Raw genomic sequence first — 19,461 nt, 5'->3', positions numbered from 1 at the left:
TTCAGCCAAAATCATAGATGAAAAGTGGTGACCAGAGCAGAAAAAGGGTGAGGGAGAGTAACAACAGGTCTGCATTTCTGCTTACTGGTGCACACACCAGGGCCACGCAGGCACTGTGATCTCCAGCGTCAGCCAAGTGCATGCCTGGATCTGTAGGAGGTACTAAGCATTTCCCTTGAGCAGTGGTTTGCACCTGGAGTCTGCAACCTCCAAGTGTCTGTAAGGCATTTCTGAGGATCCCTGGGAAAATAATACTCTTGAACAAATAAAAAGCTGCTGTGATCACCAAAAATTCTCCAGGATCCCCCATTACAGTGAAAACKTCCGCATATGCTCCACTGGGCTCCAAGCAACCAGCTCACTGTCTTCTCACCTCATGGATCTKCCCATGTGAATTCCTGCCCAGGTAGCAAACACCACAAAACCCACCTTCCACCAGCTAAGTGTGATGAGACCGCAGCCAGGCCTCTCCCAGCTGCACTGCACCCCCCAAGGGCTTTCTCCTCTAAAGAAAAACAACATACCCTGCACCGGAGGGGATCACCCGCAGCTTGGCCGACACCTCTGTGCAGCAACCAAGACAGCAGCACAACYTGTGGGTCGCCAGTGCTCTAGGGCCTGCACTAGATGCCTGCTTGCCTTTAGGGGCACCACAGAGCACATCCTGCGACAGATCCATCCACGTGCCAAGGCCAAGGCCGTTTTACCAAAGGAGCTCCCTCTTCCCCRCCATTTTTCTGACGTGGTCTGCAGATATAATGGCATGAAGACTGCTGCATTCATATAGGATTTATATGACTGAACAGATGGCTAAGCTCACAACATTATTTTATATTAAAATTTTTCCTATAGGACCCAATCCCCTGGTGATGATGCAAAAAGCAAACCTCTATTTATTCCATTTTWATATAAATCTCAACCTCTGAATAACTACCCCTCTCAGCTTCCTAGCCAAGAATATGTGAAACCATTTGGCAATTTGTTCTTGTTTTTTAAATGCTGTGCTTTGTTTGTTATTCTATTTCCACCAAGASCTTAAAAAATATCAGTAAGAAATACTACACTCTTGGTAGCCATCAGGTTGCAGATACAAGTTAATAACTATTTTCTTCCTTTCACAAGTATCAGTGCTTGACCTAAGATGAGTTGGATGAGCTGCATGCCAAATCCCATTTAAGGGTGAAGATCGTTATAAAGACTTGAAGGGTAAATGCTGCTTTTCCTGTGAAAGAAAACCTAAAAGATACTATAAAATACCCAGCAGTGCCTTTAACTGTGGTGACATATACTCGCATGGTAACATACAACACAGGACTGTGAAATACATCAAATCCCTGATTAGCCAAATGACTCTTACCCAGAGTAAATTTCAAGATTTTGTGGACCCAAATCCCTTTTTGTAATTTATTCTCCGTGTCAGTCTGTTTGCCTTTCTAGCTTACACAGAACTGCATACCAGACCAGAACGGATTTTTCTTGCAGTTTCTTGCAGCTTTCTAATCTTSATTATTCAAATTGCATTACAAATATCATGAAGTCACCACTACGRTTTCCTACACATACTTCAGTTCTTGTTGCTAATTGGAGTAACTTTGGATTTTGCACATTACTATATCAGTGATGCTTTAACTTTTATTCAAATTGCCTGTTTCATTCTTTGCCCTGGGCAGATCAAATAYGTCCAACATATCTGTCTAACCAATCCATCACATGTAAAGAAGGAACTCTTATGCTCCCTATGGCACCTCCACCAYGATGGAGCTTACTTTTGCCATTTCCCAGCAAACGCACGCTTCATCACTTTCTTCRTAACAATTACATATACAAAAATCATTTTGAATCAGAGAATACAAATGGCAGAAGCTGTCAAGAATTCAGCTAACAAAACCTCTCCATTCCAGTGTCAAGTTTAGCTACCAGTAACTCCTGACAGATGCATGCCCAGCTTGTTCTGAATACAAGAGATTCTGCAACCTCCTACAGAATTCTAGTTCAGCCTTTTACTATCCTTACTGAAAGTTTTTATTAGTCARACCTGAATTTTCCATCCTACGCCTTATGATTACTTCTACATACCAAAACCTACAATTCATTCCTTTCCCAGAATATCCTAGCCACTTGGCTACAGCGACAGTGTCTCACTTGTGCAAGTCTGGCATGCATTTCTAGAAGCCTAGGAAGCTGTCTTAAGAGGAAATACGCATGTGAAAGCTTCAGCCCAAGGCCATGAGCTTTGGCGCACCGATCAGCTGGGCAAGTTCAACAATTACGAAGCTATTACACAAATCATGGGCACGATCACAGCCTTCTTCCCCTGTAACATAATGCCACTCCAAATGCATCATACCAAGAGCCTGTGCGTCCTTAACCGAGCTGGAGTATTCGTAGACAGTGAAACACGAGCACGTAAGCGAAGCACAGAGCCCAAGCACGCAAACCGCCCTAGACCTGCGGCAGAGCTGTGATCTCCCAGCATGCTCCCACAGGCTGCACGGAGGCAGGACCCACCAGCAGGCTCAGCTTTTGCTCTTCAGGGTTTGATAACGGCTGCTCTTCATCCTAATGTGTGTGTTTATACACTACAAATTATCTGGACTGATCTTGCAACAAGTATTTAAAGACCTTCCAATYCTTCTTTTCCCCTTTAAAGGAAGGTACGAGGTTTGCTCTTCTCCAGTCACTTGAGACACAACTTCACCTCCTCGGGGTTCACAGAAAAATGCTTTGGCTAGTACCTCTAGTAAGTTTTCTCTGAATGTTGTTGAACATCCTCTTTCCTTTAATATCCATCTTATTTAACATCCTTTTTCTTTATTTAACATCCTCTTCCTCTTCTCATGCACCTCCTCTTACGATCAAGATTTTCTGAGAACTAAGCAAAAGCATATGCACCACTACTGTTTCACCCGTTACTCTGTTATTAAATGACGAACGTAAACTTTCCGTTTCCCTTAACTCTTATTATGCAAAACAATTTATTAGGGATTCTAACTAAAATTCTTCGTGTGTCCCAAGTTTCCCAATTTCATCTCTATCAATGCATGACATGAATGTATCCTAAGTCTTATACCCTTGTCTTCTTTTCCACGTTTCCTTTATTTTGAAGTTCTGGATGACAGCATACTAGTCTTTTATTATATTCTACACTGAGGTAGTTCTCTGCTTGGTCATTTATATTGACACTTAGATTTTTAATTTACCTTCTTCCCTTAACTTTTTCAGCTTAAGATTTGCCATCTCTCAGTAAGTTAGAACATTGTGACACATTTAGCCTAAATAGAAGATGGGAGATAAAGAGATTCCCAAGGATTCCCTGAAGACACTAACATAAGGATTTGTGATCACTTTCATTGAACAGACCACACTTACCTTTAGTAGATGATTAAATAATATTTTATCATAAGGAATATATTAAAAATTATTTAGTCATTGAGTCAGCATTTTTGTTTCTTATATCTGAACAAGATAGTAAAACTTAATTTGCTCTGTACATATACTTTTCTTTATTATGGTTAAAAATATCCTAACTATTTTTCACTACCTGAAGCCAAATGTGTTCCAGGAGTATTTCTCCTCAAATCTAGAGTACACTGTTTGGATACATCCCTTCACAGTACTTAAGCACTGCAAAAATACTTCAGAAATTCAGTCAGAAAACTTTCAAACATGAATGTAGTAAAAATTACTCATATTCAGGCCTAAGAATATCTGCATTTCAGTTGTCTTCAGCTCAAAAAAAGCTGGTAAGGAACTAAAGTAACTCTAAAAAACTTCATGTGCAGAGTCAACTAAACTTGTAAGAGGGTGAAAAATGAGTAACTCTGTTATGGAGATCTGAAAGCAAAGGAGTTATAACTAAGTATTTAAAAAGGCATTGACTACAGCTTTTTCAGCACAAGATCATATAAAAATACAGCATTTTGCCTGTTTTTAATGGAGCTGCTCCATAAAGAAACTTCCGAAGCTTGATTTTCACACAAGTTTACTAGTTATTCCGAATCCTGATGATAAAAGCATATTAGCATATTCCAACTCAAATAAGAATCTCATTTCACTTAACCTTAAATTTGCTGTATTTTATCATGCCAAAGGATGTTCACTGACAGTGAACAGTGCTAAATAAACCTTCTATTTTCAATAGCTTTAAAATCATGAACATAGAATATATAAAGGGACAATCTAAAGCTGCCTTAAATTCCAATACATTTGCTGTTTAATTTAGTGTGATACGGGGTTACTGGATTACATGTAGGAAATTTCAAATAAGCAAGCTTAGCAACTATTATGGACATGTACTTTTTTTTTTTCCCTCCAGAAAGTAAAAATTTAAGTGGCTTACTCTGAAAGCCTGCTTTACCTTGTACAGAAAGCATCTGAAACTTGGCCTGAATGCCTTGACATGAAGAGGTACAAAATACTCGAAGGGAATTCCAATACTAATTGYATTTGTTATTTTTTAGCTATCAAAAGTACAGTATGCCCAATCTTTAGCCCAGCACTTCAAATGCGATAAGCCAACCCTCTGAAAAGCAAGATGAAAACATACTTTGCTATTTCTATACTTCCAAATATCCAAGTGGCAGTTCCTAGAAACAACGCCACTTTTTGAACAAAACAGTCTCCACAAACAGGAAGCCCTGAAATGCTGCTTTAAATTAAATCACTTCTAAACAGAACTCGTTTGGGCAAATCCCATAGCCAAGTAAAGTCAAGGGCTTTTACTACCAAATTCAGTTGGCACTGGGATCTTACACCCTTAATATACAATGAGAAATATTTCTCACCACGGCTTTCTGGCAGTTGGACAATACACTGCCTTTTTTTTTTTTTAAAAAAAAAACTGTCTTTTGTAAATTTATCTAAGCAATTAAATTTACATTTTCTATATTTCCTGTCATTGTTCAAAGTATAAAGCACAAGCCTGCCTTTCTAATGGGCTTTCTTCTCTTGCCAAACTCATCTACTTAACCCCACATTTAATGCAAATGATTGTTCTATATCATGTGGCACCACAGTATGAAAATGCTAATTGTAAAACAAAGCTCTTTCAAAAAAACACAAACATCTTTGTGATCAATATTGTTATGAAAGGGAAATACAGATCATAGGACAGCTTTCTTAAAATATATGTGTAAATGTTTGCCAACACATGGCAACAGCTTTCTAAACAAACTGGAACAATGCTGAAATGTGACAGCTTCATATATAACGTTATTTTTAAAATAGTCAGTACCAGTTGTTATTAGTGGCTGTATTTTTCAGGCAATACACCTTTTGAATTATAAAAACAAGTCCACTTGGCATAACCTGGCACATAAAAAGTGCTCTTCTTGGCAGTACCTCCCCGCATTGGATCAGTTCAGAAGTTTTCAAGTTCTACCAGTCTCTTCAAAACTAAACCCGTTGATATATTATGTATAATACATTTTAGTTGCCTGCACGCTTTTACTAGTAACTTTTTTCTGTCACTATTCTTTCTATGCTCATGTTCACCTGCCATTGGAAATCTCATCACATTGAATAAAGTTTACTGAAAACTTTTTATTGTAATCAAAAAGTGACATAACAGGGCTGTAATGTATTCTGCAAATCATTCTGCTGATATTTTATAACTGATACCAGCTTTTTCTGCCAGGCAATTAAAAAAAATTCAAATGTGAAAATTTTCACAGTACAGTAAACTCCACCCAAACTAATTAACGGTGGTTAAAAATAAGATGCCCCAGCAAAACCTTTCATGTTACATGGTCACAACTCACAATTCTGTACAAAATGTTCACTTTATAAAGCTCTGATGTAAAAATCAAATAATCAAGCAGCAATATTTTAAGTGCAGCACAGGGTCTTTCATGTCATTATTTACAAAGCTTGAATTCGTTTACATTTTAACAAAATTTAATACAGATGACTTAGGAATTAAGTCAATTTTTCTTATCTGTCGTTCTACACYGTGACAGATTTAACTTTTTGGTCATCTTTCTCTTTATCCTTGCTCTTCTTAGATTTCTTCTTCTTGTGTTTGTGTTTTTGGCTTTTCTCCAATTCCGATTCATTCCCAGTGTGTTTCTTATGCTTCTTGTGTTTTTTATGTTTCTTGTGCTTCTTTTTATCTTTTTTCTTTTTCTTCTTCTTGCTGTCTTGACTCTCTCCTGAGCTGGCGCTGCTGCTGTGGCTTCGGGTCTGGCTCTCAGAAGGACTTTGACTCCGACTGCGGCTAACACTGGGGCTGCTTTGACTTTGACTTCTGCTTGCATCAGGCTGGTCAACAGTAGGTGCTGCTGTTTCCTCTTTAACTTTATCAACAGGTTTTTCTTTCGGTTCTTTAGAGTTTTTTCCTGCATTTTCTTCATCTTTTGCAGATACATTACTCTCACTGTCACTTTCATTGTAGTCTGGTACAAATGCAGCCTCATCAGTTTCTCGAGTTAAATCAGAAGAGAGCCTTGAGGAGTTGCTGACCTGAGGCTTAGGCTTGATGATGCTTTTATCATTTTGCCCAGTCACATTTTCTTTCTCATTTTTTGCATCTGGAGATTCAAGTCTCAAAGATGGCTTATTACCACCTGGCTCTTTTTCTTTATTGCTCTTTACTTCTGGTACATGTTTTTCTTTCTCTTTCCCTGCATTTTTATCTGGAGGTTTGTGTTCTTCTAATGAACGTTTGGAATCATGAGCAGCTTTGTGATCAGATTGCTTTCGGTCACGTGGAGGACTGTAGCTGCTCCTTTTGGAATCTCCAGTGCTCTTTTTGGATGGCTCTGCTCGTTCATCTCTTGGTTTACTTTTCTGTCCTGATGTAGATTCTCTGTTTCGAGAAGGTGAGTCTTTTCTTCTTGCTAACTCACTCTTTTCATCTCTGCGCTTGGAACTAGAATGATCTCTGTTGCTATCATGATCAGATTTTTTGTCTCGGTTAGGAGTGAAGTCTTTAGCAGTGGATCCACGCCCTGTATCATGTTTCTCTGAAGATCTGCTCTCTTTAGAAGATTGAGAAATATTTTTTCCGTTTCCTTGTTCAGTCCCACGTTCTGAATGGTCTTTTTCTGGTTGAACACTGCTCTTTCTCTTCTCAGAAGTGTCCTTCTCYGACAAAGAATGATCCCGGTCTTTGGTTTTCCCTTTTTCATTTGACATTGAGCTTTTTGAACCTTTTGCATCATGCTGGGCACTTTCATAACTCGCTTCTTTTGTAGTTTTTTGTGTTTTTTCCAAAGGCTCAGCCTCTTTTTCATTGTGTTTAACAGGGTTTGGGGGCTTAGCACTTACATTTTTCACAACACTAGTAGGTTTTCCTACATTTGAGGGTACCTGGGTAGATTTAATGTCTTCCTCTTCAGACTCAAAGTCATCTTTATCCCACTTTGATTGGGGTACCTGAATCATAATAATGACGTCTTCAGCAGGGGCAGTTATATCATTATTATACTCCTCCATGGTCTTAATAACAGTTCGTTTTGTATCTGGCTTTTCTTCAGACTTTCTAACAGGACTTCCTCCAGTAGAACTAGTGCTGAAAAGAAGAAAAAAAAGTATACACCAATAATGAGTAAGATATGAGCACAGCCATCTTTTGTTACATGATAGAATTTAAACATTTTTTTAATAAAAAGTGTTCAGTATTTTTTCAAAACACATTCTATTAAAGGAAGAGAAAAGAGAAAGGATGAGTCCACTAGCTAAGATTATGAGCAATCAATTAATTTAGTATCTTTCTACTGCACATTTAATTAACAGAGACACAAGATTATCAGATTGGGGACTGTCTGATCTGGTAATTCTTTGATGTCCTATTTCTACCAATGGTAAATAAATTAGATACACATTCTTGTTTCACCACAGAAGCAAGTATCAGTGAAACGAAATCTGTCCAGTCAAACTGTTTTATCATCATGTCCTCWAGTTCTCCTTTAGAAAAATATGTTTTTAAAACTTCTTAGAATACCAAAGCAATTTCTTATTTTCCCCAAAATCGCCTGCATGTTTAGAGTTTGCTTTGTCCTGCTTCTTTAGCTACTGAAATGTAAGTAGTAACTCTGCACTAGATCACTTGAGTTTCACATGCCACAAGATGGACTATAATAGAGAGATCTCCAAAGTAAACACTAGAAAAGCTGGTATTGGGCTGGACACAGTGCTACTGTGTCAACAATCTATTGTGATCAAAGTTAAAATCAATACACAATACTGGCAACTGAGCTGGTATTTTTGCATATCATTTTGTGACATATCAATTGAAGTGTACCACTATAGTACCTTTGGATTTCTAAAAATATAATGTATTACATGGTACAGATGTGGCCTGAAATCCAGTAGTAAGCTGGATTTGAGGGAAGACAAAGAGGGGACACCAAACCATCCTCTTCACCTCAATGAGTCAAGTAACTTCATCCAACAGGGTAACAAATAAGAGGAGAAAAGTCCCAGAAACGCGGGTCAAGCATCACCTATGAGTTAATCTTATCAGCTTTCTAGGTAGTAAAAACTGCTTTTCTTCAACAAAGTAAGYTTTGACCCAATTAGTTCGATGAAACAGTTCACAGGTTCAGATGCTCATTTAGAATGGATTTAGCTGCTCCTTTCATCAGTCATTATAAAAATTTTACATTTTTATAGTGGGAAGGGGGGAGGGTGAGAAAAAAAAACAACAAGAATAGTAGTAAGGTACCTGGTATAATCTACGAGAGTTGAACTAGATCCATCAGCTGCTGTTACTTTTCTTCTCACTTTTCCTTTCACTTTTTCTTGTTTAACTTTACTGCTACTTGGCTCAGGTTTCTCAGCAGGTTCTTTTGCAGGTGGTACATTTTCTCCACTCACAATCTTTTTGCCTGTCTCTCGGTTAAGTTTAATCTTTTTTGCAGGCGTAGTCAGAAAAGCAGATTTGTCCTTTTCTGGAGTTCTCTCTGTTTTTTCACCATCAGGCTCAGTCTTCCCCTTTGGTGACGTTTTTGATTCAGCAGTTTCTGGTTTAGAGGCCTTTATGGAAGTGGCTTCATGTTCTTTATCAACCTTTTCATCTGCCTTTCTTTTTCTTTTTTCAGGTTTTGCATCTGAAGACTTGCTTTTTTCAATCGTTTTTTTTGACTTTTCATCTTTGTTGGAGGGCTTCTCTGACTTAATTTCTTTTGGATGATCTTTCTTGGCCTTTTCTTCCTTAGCTGGTCTGGTTTCTGGGTGATCTTTTGTCACTTTTGGATGAACCTTCCGTGGTGTACCAAGAGCCTTCTCATCCTTTTGAGATGAGGATGTTTTAACACTGTCTGTCTTTGGCAACTCCTCCTTCACTTTTTTCACAGGAGGTTCTGTTCGAGGAGATTTTTCACGATCAGTGTCTACCTTCTCCTGGGAAGCTTTAGCTGGTTTTATTACATTGTCTTTCTTAGGAGGAACAGCTACTTCTGTTTTCCGTTTTGTCTTGTCAACTTTTGCTTTTGGCTTATCTTTCTCTTTTTTCTCCTTTTCAGACACTGGTTTAAAAGCAATAGAATCTGCTTCCATAGGTTCATCTCTTACAGGGGTAGCATCATCTCTATTTGGGAGCATGAACAGGGAGTCTGCCTTGATGTCTTCTGCTGCAACTGGTTCTCTTGGTTTTCTTGCACCTTCTAACAACTCAGCATTTGGAAATCCTTCATTTTCGTCACCTTTTCTTCTCTTTCGGTGTTTTTTATGTTTATTTCCCTTGCTATCTCCCAGTGGATTTTCCACCTCCTTTTCTTTTGATTTTGTAGGATCTTTGATGCCATGGCTCTCTCTTCCAGAAGGTTTTTCAGGGTAATTTCCACCTATATTACGATTTCTATGGCTTTGCCCACCAGCATAATCCTCCCTACGTCCCCGAGCATATGGTGAATTCTCTCGTCTGGTTCCAGGTGGACCAAATCTCTCTGGAGAAAAGTTCTCTCTACTCACTGGAGGTCGAGGTTGAGCTCCAACAGCATAGCCCTTATAAAACTTTTCATACCATTCTCTGTAATTCCTTTCCCATTCTCTGTATCTTTCTTTTTCAAATGGATCTCTAAAATCAACGGATCTGCCATAGTAAGCTTTTATATCATACGGTGGAACTTCTCTGTATCTGTTAAAATACTCCCTTTCTCCTTCCCCTTGTGGTATAGTCCTTTTGGTGGGAGACTGGCCTCTAAATATTGGAGACCTTGATCGAGAATGATATCTTCTATATGGCGGTGATCTTGACCTTGAGCGGTGATAACCATGTGACCTTGACCTAGAACGATAGTTACGACTTTTTCCTTTGCCTCTTCTTGGATACGGAGGTGATCGTGAGTAGGAACGTGAATGGGAACGACTAAACGACCGAGAGTAGGAGCGGGAGCGGGAAGAACCTGATCTTGACTTGGAGTAGGTATATGAACTTCTAGAATAAGATGAAGCACTATAGGGAGACTTGGACCTTAAAAAAAACACAATAAAAAAAAAAGTTAATTCAAAACAGTTATTCACCCTAWTTTTTTTCCTGCCAAATTTGGTTTTTTTCCTCCTCTCTTCGTATGCTTATGTCAAAGCTTCTTTCAGCTGCTGACATAACGCTACTGTAAACTGAAGAACTCAGTAACACATAAGAGTTTCTGCTTACAAGACAGAACAGTTGCTGCTTTGTTAGTGTAAAGACATACAGAAAGAGTAAGTCTAATTCCACTCACTTCTATCATATTAACTACTATATCTATTGATTGATTTAAGGTGGTGTATACTGGCCTCTACTGGCACAAGAATGCACAAATTTTTTACTAGTCAGCAACTACGTGCTGCACAAATCATTTTTGTTGCAGTAAGATGCAAAAAAAGCAAGTTTTAATGGCTACAGTGCAGTACCAAGCATCAACAGAACATGATTCAGCCTGAAGACAGTAAAGCTAACTTTTAAAATGCTAGTTCAGTCAATTTAACTTTACTGCTTATTCGGCAATTTATGAAAAAATGCGTAATACTCTGTACCACAATGTTACATACAGTACTACTTGATCAACACTTCTAGCTAGATGCCCTAGCAAAGTTTTCCACATATCTCTAGCTCAAACCAAGGACAGCAACTTCAATGCAAGTAAAATTGTACCAAAAAGTTTTCAAATTCAGCCTCTAGTAATATTACGATTCAACACTTACTCTCAGAATGATATTCATGACATTTAGTAATGGAGAACTATTCAGACTGATGCCCAAGTGATTTTTTTGGATATAAAACATTGACTACTCTGAGTATTTTCCTTGACAAGAACCATTTCACATTATTCCGCACATGCTCATTAGCATCGTTCTTCCTCTTACAAGTCCTTCAACAATTTAACAATTTTAAAATTTCATTAAAAAAAAAGTCAGATCTTTTAATTCCTTAGAAAAATTTAACAAYGTCAACAAAACACTAGTGAAAGCCACCAGTTTGCAGCCCAGGATAAAATCTCTCCATGTGTCTACATCAGATAAACAAAGAGGAAACTGAAGACAATTTCTCTCCTATCTCCTCCGAAGTGCTTTGGTTGGTTACAGTCAGAATTAGGAAGACGAAGAAAATCCAGCAACAACACCTGTCCAGTTTTTAGCCTCCTCAAGAATATCAGGAGGTGAAGAATGTCGTTATGGAGATGCTTTACTAATAAAGACACCTGTTCCTTAACAACTGTTGCCAAATTATAGCTATCAATCAATTGTAATCTCTGTTGTACTTGAGCTAGTAACCTACACATGAAACTCCTGTCACTCCAAATCCCTCGAATCATCCAATCCATCTAAAGATAGAGAGGTGGAGTGGAACTCCTCCTGATTCTTCTAGACAATCTGCTTCTCCATTACGGACATGTAAAGCAGTTACCTGGAAAACGAACGCCTACGCTCCTTTTGAATCTTTTTATATTCCATCAATTCCTTAGCAAAATCATTTGTAAACTCATCAAGTTTGGACTTTTTCTTTTCCCTGTTAAAATAAGTTTGACCTTTATTACAATTATAGTTTGACCTTTATTACAAAAAGACATCAAGAAACAAAACATGGCCAATATGAGAAAATGTATATTGCATGCAAATGCAAAAGGTGAACATCCTATTTAAGCAAAAACAGTTTAGAATTCCTATGAGTTTTTAGGGAAAGTTTTAGAATTACATTTGTCTTGCTTTAGCTTTGCATGTTTACCATCTGCAATGAAAAAATATACTGGAAAAAATGCTTTATATGTCATTTTTGCTTATGCCAGATGCACTTTAGTGTAACTGCAGTCCGATACGCTATTTAAATACAAAAATGAAAAATAATGCAACTTCATTGAACCAAATACTTACTCCTCTTTAAGTCTCCGTTGTTCTCTGTAAAACTCCTCCCTAGATAAAGGAGGTGCTTGTGTCGTTGGGATGGTATTTGAATGAGCCGTTGGTACTGCTGTTGGTACCCAAGCTGATGACATGTTTGCAGGAGCTGGGGAATATCCTGGAGGGGGGACAGTGTACCCAGCAGATGGAGGCTGACCAGGTGGAAACTGAGGAGGAAACTGTGGTGGTGGTACCCCCGGTGGAAGAGGAAGTGCATGGGGAGGTGGAGGATACAAGGGAGGTGGAGGCACAGGCACAAAGACTGGTGTTGATGCTGGTAGTGTTGGGGCCTGAGTCCTTTGTGTACGTTCACTATGCGGGCGTCCTCGATTTGAACTTCTAAAGAAACCCAAAAACATGTGTCACTGTTTGTTACACTCTGCCCTGATTTTAAAGAGGAAAGTGAATGAAGTGGGAGCATGATGGCAAGTACTTCTTGTTTTCAACTTAAGCGTTTTTCTCCCCGCTTTCTGTTCATTTGAGACTACACTCATTTCTTGTTCCTCATACTTGGCTTTCAATATGCTCACCCCCAACAGTCCCCTCAGTCTTCTCTCCTCATAACTGAGCTTTGCAACTGTGGATGGAGGCTGCCTATGCTTAAAATAGACTCCCATTTCCCATGTGCCAAGTGCCCACTGCTCCTCTGCCACTCTTTGATATACTTAATACTTCTGATCTTCAAAGTACTGCACAAATATTAACTATTCTTCTCTTGAACTTCTTTTAACTTCTTCCATAAAGACTTCCTATGTTGTTGTCCTCATGATGATGCATTTGGCCTGTTCTTGTCCCCGAATTGTTGCTTTCTTGCTTACTGAATTTGATATTTTAGATTATCTGTGGGCTGGATCCTGTTTTTTTTTGTTTGTTTGTTTTGCTTTATCTTTAAGAKCTTATAAAACACAATACACCCTTATAATCTATCTGTAACAAATATATCCCAGAAAGACGGACAAACTTGACACTGTAGTAATAGGTAAAACTGACTCTCACTTCAACTGAGAGAAAGCAGCTTGGCTGTTCAAGAAGACTAAGTTGAAGAAATTCCAAATTGCCGCAAGGTAACTGTGTGGACTTTTCAATGACTTGCTCAATCAGTATTAGCTASATTGTTAAAAACAATGTTGGATGCTTACGTCTAATGGGAAATCAATTTTGTCAGCCAGTAATCAAAAAGGTGGCTTTCCACCTAATGTTTTAATTATACTTCATTTTTAGATCTATGAGTTCCTTGAAAACTGCTAAATTATCAGAGTACCTTTTCAATTATACACTGGTGCTTTCTTTTAAATAATCTTACTGGGAGTAAAAATCCCCTTTGTTAGGGCTAATTCAGATTAAAGCATTAAAAATTAATTATCACTTGTTTTTTTCCATAACTACATGTGCATTACAAATCATCTGTTCTTTATGTTATGTGTTACTGCCTAATTACAGTATTTCGAGTATTCATATATTAAATTTCTGTAGAATGTACTTACGGTTCCCAGCCTGGCCTGCTGCCTGCTGAGCGTACTGTACCGGCTCTCATTGGCTGACCTTTTGGAGGAATAAGGGGGAAGAGTTAAAAAACAAACAAACAAACAACAACAACAAAAAAACTATTCAGTTTCTATGAAGAAAATCTTTTAAAAGAAATTCTCAGGTTGCAGATACTTACCAGTTGTGGGTATTGATTGTCCTTGTGAGCCTAGCAGACTTTGTAATGCTGGTTGTCTTAGTACAGGAACCTGATAGCCCTTGTGAACAAATGTGAACAGTTAGAAAATAAGCTCTGCTAAAATACAGGAATCATCATATATACTGAAATAAGATTTACCTTCTCTTCCATCAAACTGCTGATAGACAGAACAGAAGATGATTTAACAAGTTCAGAGGCAGTCACAAGAGCAGCAGGAGGTAAAACAGTATCAGCATCACTAAAAAAAATTAGTCAAATTTAGTGTTTTAAAATGATACTGAAAATATAAAATGCAAGATGAGAAGATTGACTACTATAAATGGAAGTATACATTAAAATAATCTTAACAGATTTACATATGTAAAGTTAGCCGATTACAAATGAAGCACTAAAGAGGTCAATTTAGATTAGTGACACTTAAAGAGAACAATAACGAGAAAAATATTTTAAGCTGGTTGCAAAAGCAAGGCTTAGAGCACATATAACCTACACACTGAACCTCAGTTCTGGAAGATCTAAGAACTGAAATTCTATTTGGAAATGTTTACAAGCTAGCTTAGAGATCGCCTTAAAAGTTCTTTTGAATTTTAAAAGTCCTTCCTATTCAACAGTAAAATTGAGCCTGACAGTCTTCTAGACAGAGGGGCTATCAGCATTCAGTCCACAATACTGAAAGGTTATAAACCTTAAATAGTAGTTCAAATAGTTCCTTGCAATATATTTTCACATGATTTTGCTAGGTTGCAGTCAGTTTTATGATTGTGTATACTTGAAATTCACAGACTTTTTAAAGAATGATTTAAATAATGATTACATCCAAATCTGTATGGGTCATGGCTAGAATATGTATATTCCTGAGGATTATTCTGACTTACAATATTGATGACAGAACTATTTYAGAAAAAAGTAATGTGAATGCATCTAGTCAATTTTACTTATAAATGTGCTTTTACACTTTTTATGGAAACAATTTCTTTTATAATAAAGAGGTATTAATAGAATCAAGAATGCTTGACAATTGGATGGTAACTAAATGGTTACATTAGGAATTAAAAACAACAACAAAAAATACATCAAAGGACTACTGGAAGAAAAAAGTTCCTATTAGAGGATAAACCTGTACACTGAATGACCAACAGGGAATCAAGAAAGGAACACTTTTGAGAATGTTCTTACGTGGGACACACTTCCAACTTATCAAATGTCCTCAAAGTAATAAAAGAAGAGGAAAAAATAGAACTTCCACAACTATTGGGAACTGTCACCAACGATATATAAATAGCTACATGAGAAGCTCAAGAGGGAGAATATAAAGTATTTTGATGTGTTTTCTATTTGTGTTGACCTACAGGTTTACTTACTGAAAAGGTCCATCTGGCTTTTCAGAGCGGAGAGATAGGGACACTGCTGGAGGGAGATCAGAGACAGCAGCAGAAGACGGATTTATTGGCAAAGCAGCTGCCATAGATGACTGACCAGGAACCAATGATGACAAAGCAGCAGGATGAGAAGACAGAGCAGCTAATGGAATCATTAGTGGATCCTGCTGTCTGGAAATTGTTGGCCTGAGTAGAGGCTGCAGGTTGCGTGTTATTGTCTGTCTCATTAGTGGTGGTGGTGGTGGTGGTGGCGGCGGCGGCGGCTGCTGCTGCTGTTGCTGCTGAATCTGCTTACGGAGCCTCTTTGTGTACCCAGTTTCATTTTTGAAGTTGTTCACAGCCTAGAAGCAGAAAAACATTTATGAAAGAGTCATATAAAAYGTTAGCATGTATATAAACAAAAGCCTTCACAGAGTAAGATCACTTGTGTACTCCTTTAAATCCTAAAATAAATCAACATTCAGATATATGAACACATCACGTTAAACTCTGATACTGGTGATCAGTAAATTTACGAAAAGTACTTATTTTAAGCTACTTGATTTCAACCCTAGTGCTACCTGAGGCAAGGTTAGTAAGGCAATCATTATTAAACAAAAACATGGCCAAAAGTTTCCAAGTCCRCGTGTAAAGCTCTGTAAGCCTCTTTAAATGTACTTTCCAGATACTTTACTTATTCTTAGCCTTACTCAAGGAGACAAATTATTATTTTATTTTCCCTCAGCTATTTACAAATAAGACTTTTCTTGTAAACAGTTCACATAAAAGAGATCATGTTACCTGGCGTAGAAACTTGTTGGCAATTAAAGCATCAGGAGAAACATCTGTTTGATGACAAGTCGGACAGGTATGTTCCTCAGATTCCAGTAGTGCTGTTCTGATACCTGTGAATAATTAGCATCAAATATATTTTTTTTTTGCCAAACTAAGAGTTTGGGGAGGGTGTGAGGGGGGGTTATAATTAACTATAAGAACATGTGCATGATCAATAGGTGAACATAGTCTTGAATTGAGACATAAAGCTGTAAATGTGTAAAAATGGTATACTATGGAGCAAGTAACTAACATTTTACAATCCTAATATTTGAAGATTTAGAACAGGCTGTGTTCTTGCTGTTTTGACTAGTCTTTTTTCTCCACTATCCAGTACAGTAGGAAGTCACCAACCTCAAAATTAATGATAAAATATGTTTTTAAATAGCATCAGTAAGTTTGAGTTCTAAAGGTCTTAAACAATTGTCCCTTTAAGGAGACTAATTTAGATTAAATGCCTAACTACCCTCTTGTTTCAGTCCACAGTAAATCAGAGTTGAATACATAATAGTATTTTATACAGTAAGAGAGAAAGGGCTAAAGACAAACTACATCTGTTAAATACTTAGTACTGTAATGAGCTGCAGAATTGTGTACTCTTTTCATACTCATTCTTCTTCATGTAAAAAGCATTCGACCAGTTCCTCAAAAAGGCAAAAAAAGCTTTCTGCTTTTCTTCTTTATATCAAGAGAGTCCCTTCCCATTAAATACTTCAGTATTAAATAGAGCTGATAAAGTAATTAGCTCTTATTCCTGCTTTCACAAGATCAGACTTGATGCTCCCAGTAAGCAAACATTGAAGTAAATACTTACATTCGTCACAATAACTGTTTCCACAGCAGGGAATAACAACTGCATCGTTCATTATATCTTTGCAAATCAGACATAGCAACTCATCCGGAATAGGATCATCTTCTTCCGAGGAGGAGGATGGTTCCTCTGGTAAGAAAGGAGGTTTTTCCTTCTTTCCTATAGCATAAGCTTCCCTGAGGGGTAGGAGAAAAGAAGAAAAAAGTTAAAATGTAGATAAAGGAAAGCTTTTCCAAGTTTTTGATTTTATCAAGAAAAGATGGAATTCTTCTCACTCCACACTAGCCTTCAAAAATGTAGGCATTTAGTTTAAGCTAGTTCTCTATAGGCATCACATGAAAAGARGGAGGAGAGAGTATCTCTCTGGAGAATTTACCCCCCTCTGACTCAACTGAGAAACAAGAGATTAGCTTTGTCTAGAAAAATAAGTTTTGACAGCAAGAGGTTAGGTGAAATGGACTCCATCTTTCCTGTGTCAGAGAGTAAAATTAAACTGTATACTCAGGATAAAGGTAATCTCCGAGGAATTAAATTTTAATAAATGAAAACATCTATGTTACAGTTTCTATAAAAGAATATCCTCAACAGAAAAAAACAGAAGTGCTGCTAAACACTTCAAGGYGAAAAGTTAAAGCATTTTAAAACAGCCTCTGTTCAACACAAACTAGTATTTTCTTATTTTATAKCAACAGAAAAATTTTTCTGTCTCAGTCATGAGATTTGATACAAATCAAAGGGCGAGGAAATCTCTCAGGCCAATAACTATTTGTTCAGCTTTGCAAGAAACCTTTGAAAGATAAACCAGAAATACAAAAACAACTTTCTAAAAAGAACAGCTCCAACTGTAAACATCACTGAAAGATCTTCTACAAAATACAGATTCTTCGCAAACTGRAAGTTTAACTTACTTCTGGAGGTTTAAACAGCAAAATCACACCATTTTATTATTAGAAAATAGCAGATAACTGATTTTAAGGCTAAGACACAATGGCAACACTTCCTTTGCTGCCATTACAGGTGCTGGTCAACTTTGTTGTATTTTCACTCAGGCTTTTACATGTGCTCTCTTTTGTTCACTTTTGGTCAATCAGATCATTCCATACTTACGCATCAATAGTTGGTATTGCATATTTTCCAGTGTTTGTAAGCATAGCACCCTTTGTATTGGGATCCTTCACCTCCATCATAAAACTCCTGGGAATTCCTGTGCTCTTTTTAATCCTGGGAACAGACTCAAAATTTTTGTCCTGTTAAAAAAAGAAATCCAGATATCTCACATAAAGAACCACATGCAAAATGACATTTAAATGACTATTTCAAGTAAGCAGGAAAAACTTTAATACTCTCCTTCCCCCACACATCAGGGTTCCATAATTAAAATATTTGTTTTCCTAAAAATATATAGCCAGGATCTTTCAACAGCTTGAGCAGTATTTTGAATTCTGAATTTAGAAGAGATTCATACAGCTTAACTTTGGGCATGTTACTTAAGAKTCAAATCTCCCTTAGTTCACCACTCAGAAGAGACACACACAGGCTCCTTCAAAGCACAACTGAACAAAAGCTTAATTCAATGCCCTGAATCAGGTACTGAAGGAAGTAACCTTCCAGTGTAGACAGTGAACGTAAAATTGATACCTCAGACATTTAGGTTCAGTCACTAATGTTAAATGGCATGAACACTCAGGCAAAAATGTGTAATTAAGATGTCAAAACCATGCAAATCCTCAGTAGATGAGGGCCAAATACAACTCCTCAACCTCAAATGCAAAGTATTTATGCTATATATGAGTACAAAACGATGATTGACAGAGATATCCTCTTCAGTTACATGAGGCACTAACAAATATGAATGTTCATTATTTAAAAAAAACATGCTGAAACATTTAGAAGAATTTTCATTAAATCTGAAATACTATCAAGATATACATGAAGAAACATGAGAGTACACAGAGAAAGATCTATGGATATGGTATTTAGTAACAAGCCCTAAAAACAAGAGAAAATTTACATTTATAATTCCAGACTTCCCTTGAATTTTGAAGGGCTTCTCAACATTGTTTTGTAGCCTCTATAGTTCACTTCTCAAGAAGATAAAAAAAGGATCACTACTGTTTGTGATTAATATCTTTGTTTCTTAAACTTCAAATACCCATTTCACACATTCTAGAGCAGATCAGAATATTTATAAAAGCCCCCTATACCCTCCATCTTAAGCTTTAATGAACTCAATTCACAACAGAATTTCATACTTGGAAGTGAATCCCTATTGAAGGGGAAAAGATTTTAACCTAGACTTTGGTAACAAATCTCTCCAACTGTATTGTGTCTGCCTTCACAGTGTACAGCTGTAAGACAAACAATACTTAGTTTATTAATGCTCATCTAATTGTTAAATAACTGCTAAATAAAAAAATTCAAATTTTAAATAATACCAGAAGTCCACCACAATC

General features: G+C 37.3%; 1 protein-coding gene across 6 annotated transcripts in view; it reads right to left on the bottom strand.

Annotated features, from left to right (window-relative positions):
- Positions 1-4,838: 4,838 nt before the first annotated feature.
- The window catches only part of RBBP6 (RB binding protein 6, ubiquitin ligase), a 34,518-nt gene continuing 19,895 nt past the window's right edge, over positions 4,839-19,461 (bottom strand). For 4 of the 6 annotated variants that reach the window (XM_085312930.1, XM_085312932.1, XM_085312931.1 and 1 more), the window contains 11 exons: positions 18,116-18,255; positions 17,012-17,184; positions 16,165-16,268; positions 15,367-15,725; positions 14,144-14,243; positions 13,985-14,063; positions 13,806-13,863; positions 12,295-12,660; positions 11,831-11,932; positions 8,666-10,414; positions 4,839-7,510 (listed from right to left, as the gene is read on the bottom strand). In XM_085312930.1, the coding sequence (XP_085169056.1) occupies positions 5,944-7,510; positions 8,666-10,414; positions 11,831-11,932; positions 12,295-12,660; positions 13,806-13,863; positions 13,985-14,063; positions 14,144-14,243; positions 15,367-15,725; positions 16,165-16,268; positions 17,012-17,184; positions 18,116-18,255 (4,797 nt within the window). In that variant the 3' untranslated portion in view covers positions 4,839-5,943. The remainder of the gene's footprint in view (positions 7,511-8,665; positions 10,415-11,830; positions 11,933-12,294; positions 12,661-13,805; positions 13,864-13,984; positions 14,064-14,143; positions 14,244-15,366; positions 15,726-16,164; positions 16,269-17,011; positions 17,185-18,115; positions 18,256-19,461) is intronic. The other 2 variants (XM_085312935.1, XM_085312936.1) reach the window with 1 other exon arrangement.

The sequence above is a fragment of the Rhea americana genome, unplaced genomic scaffold (genome assembly GCF_003343005.1).
Source record: "Rhea americana isolate MKP2758 unplaced genomic scaffold, rheAme1 scaffold_370, whole genome shotgun sequence".
NCBI classification, from domain to species: domain Eukaryota; kingdom Metazoa; phylum Chordata; class Aves; order Rheiformes; family Rheidae; genus Rhea; species Rhea americana.
Note: the sequence above shows the minus strand (reverse complement) of the source record. Positions and strands in the feature narration are given on the sequence as shown.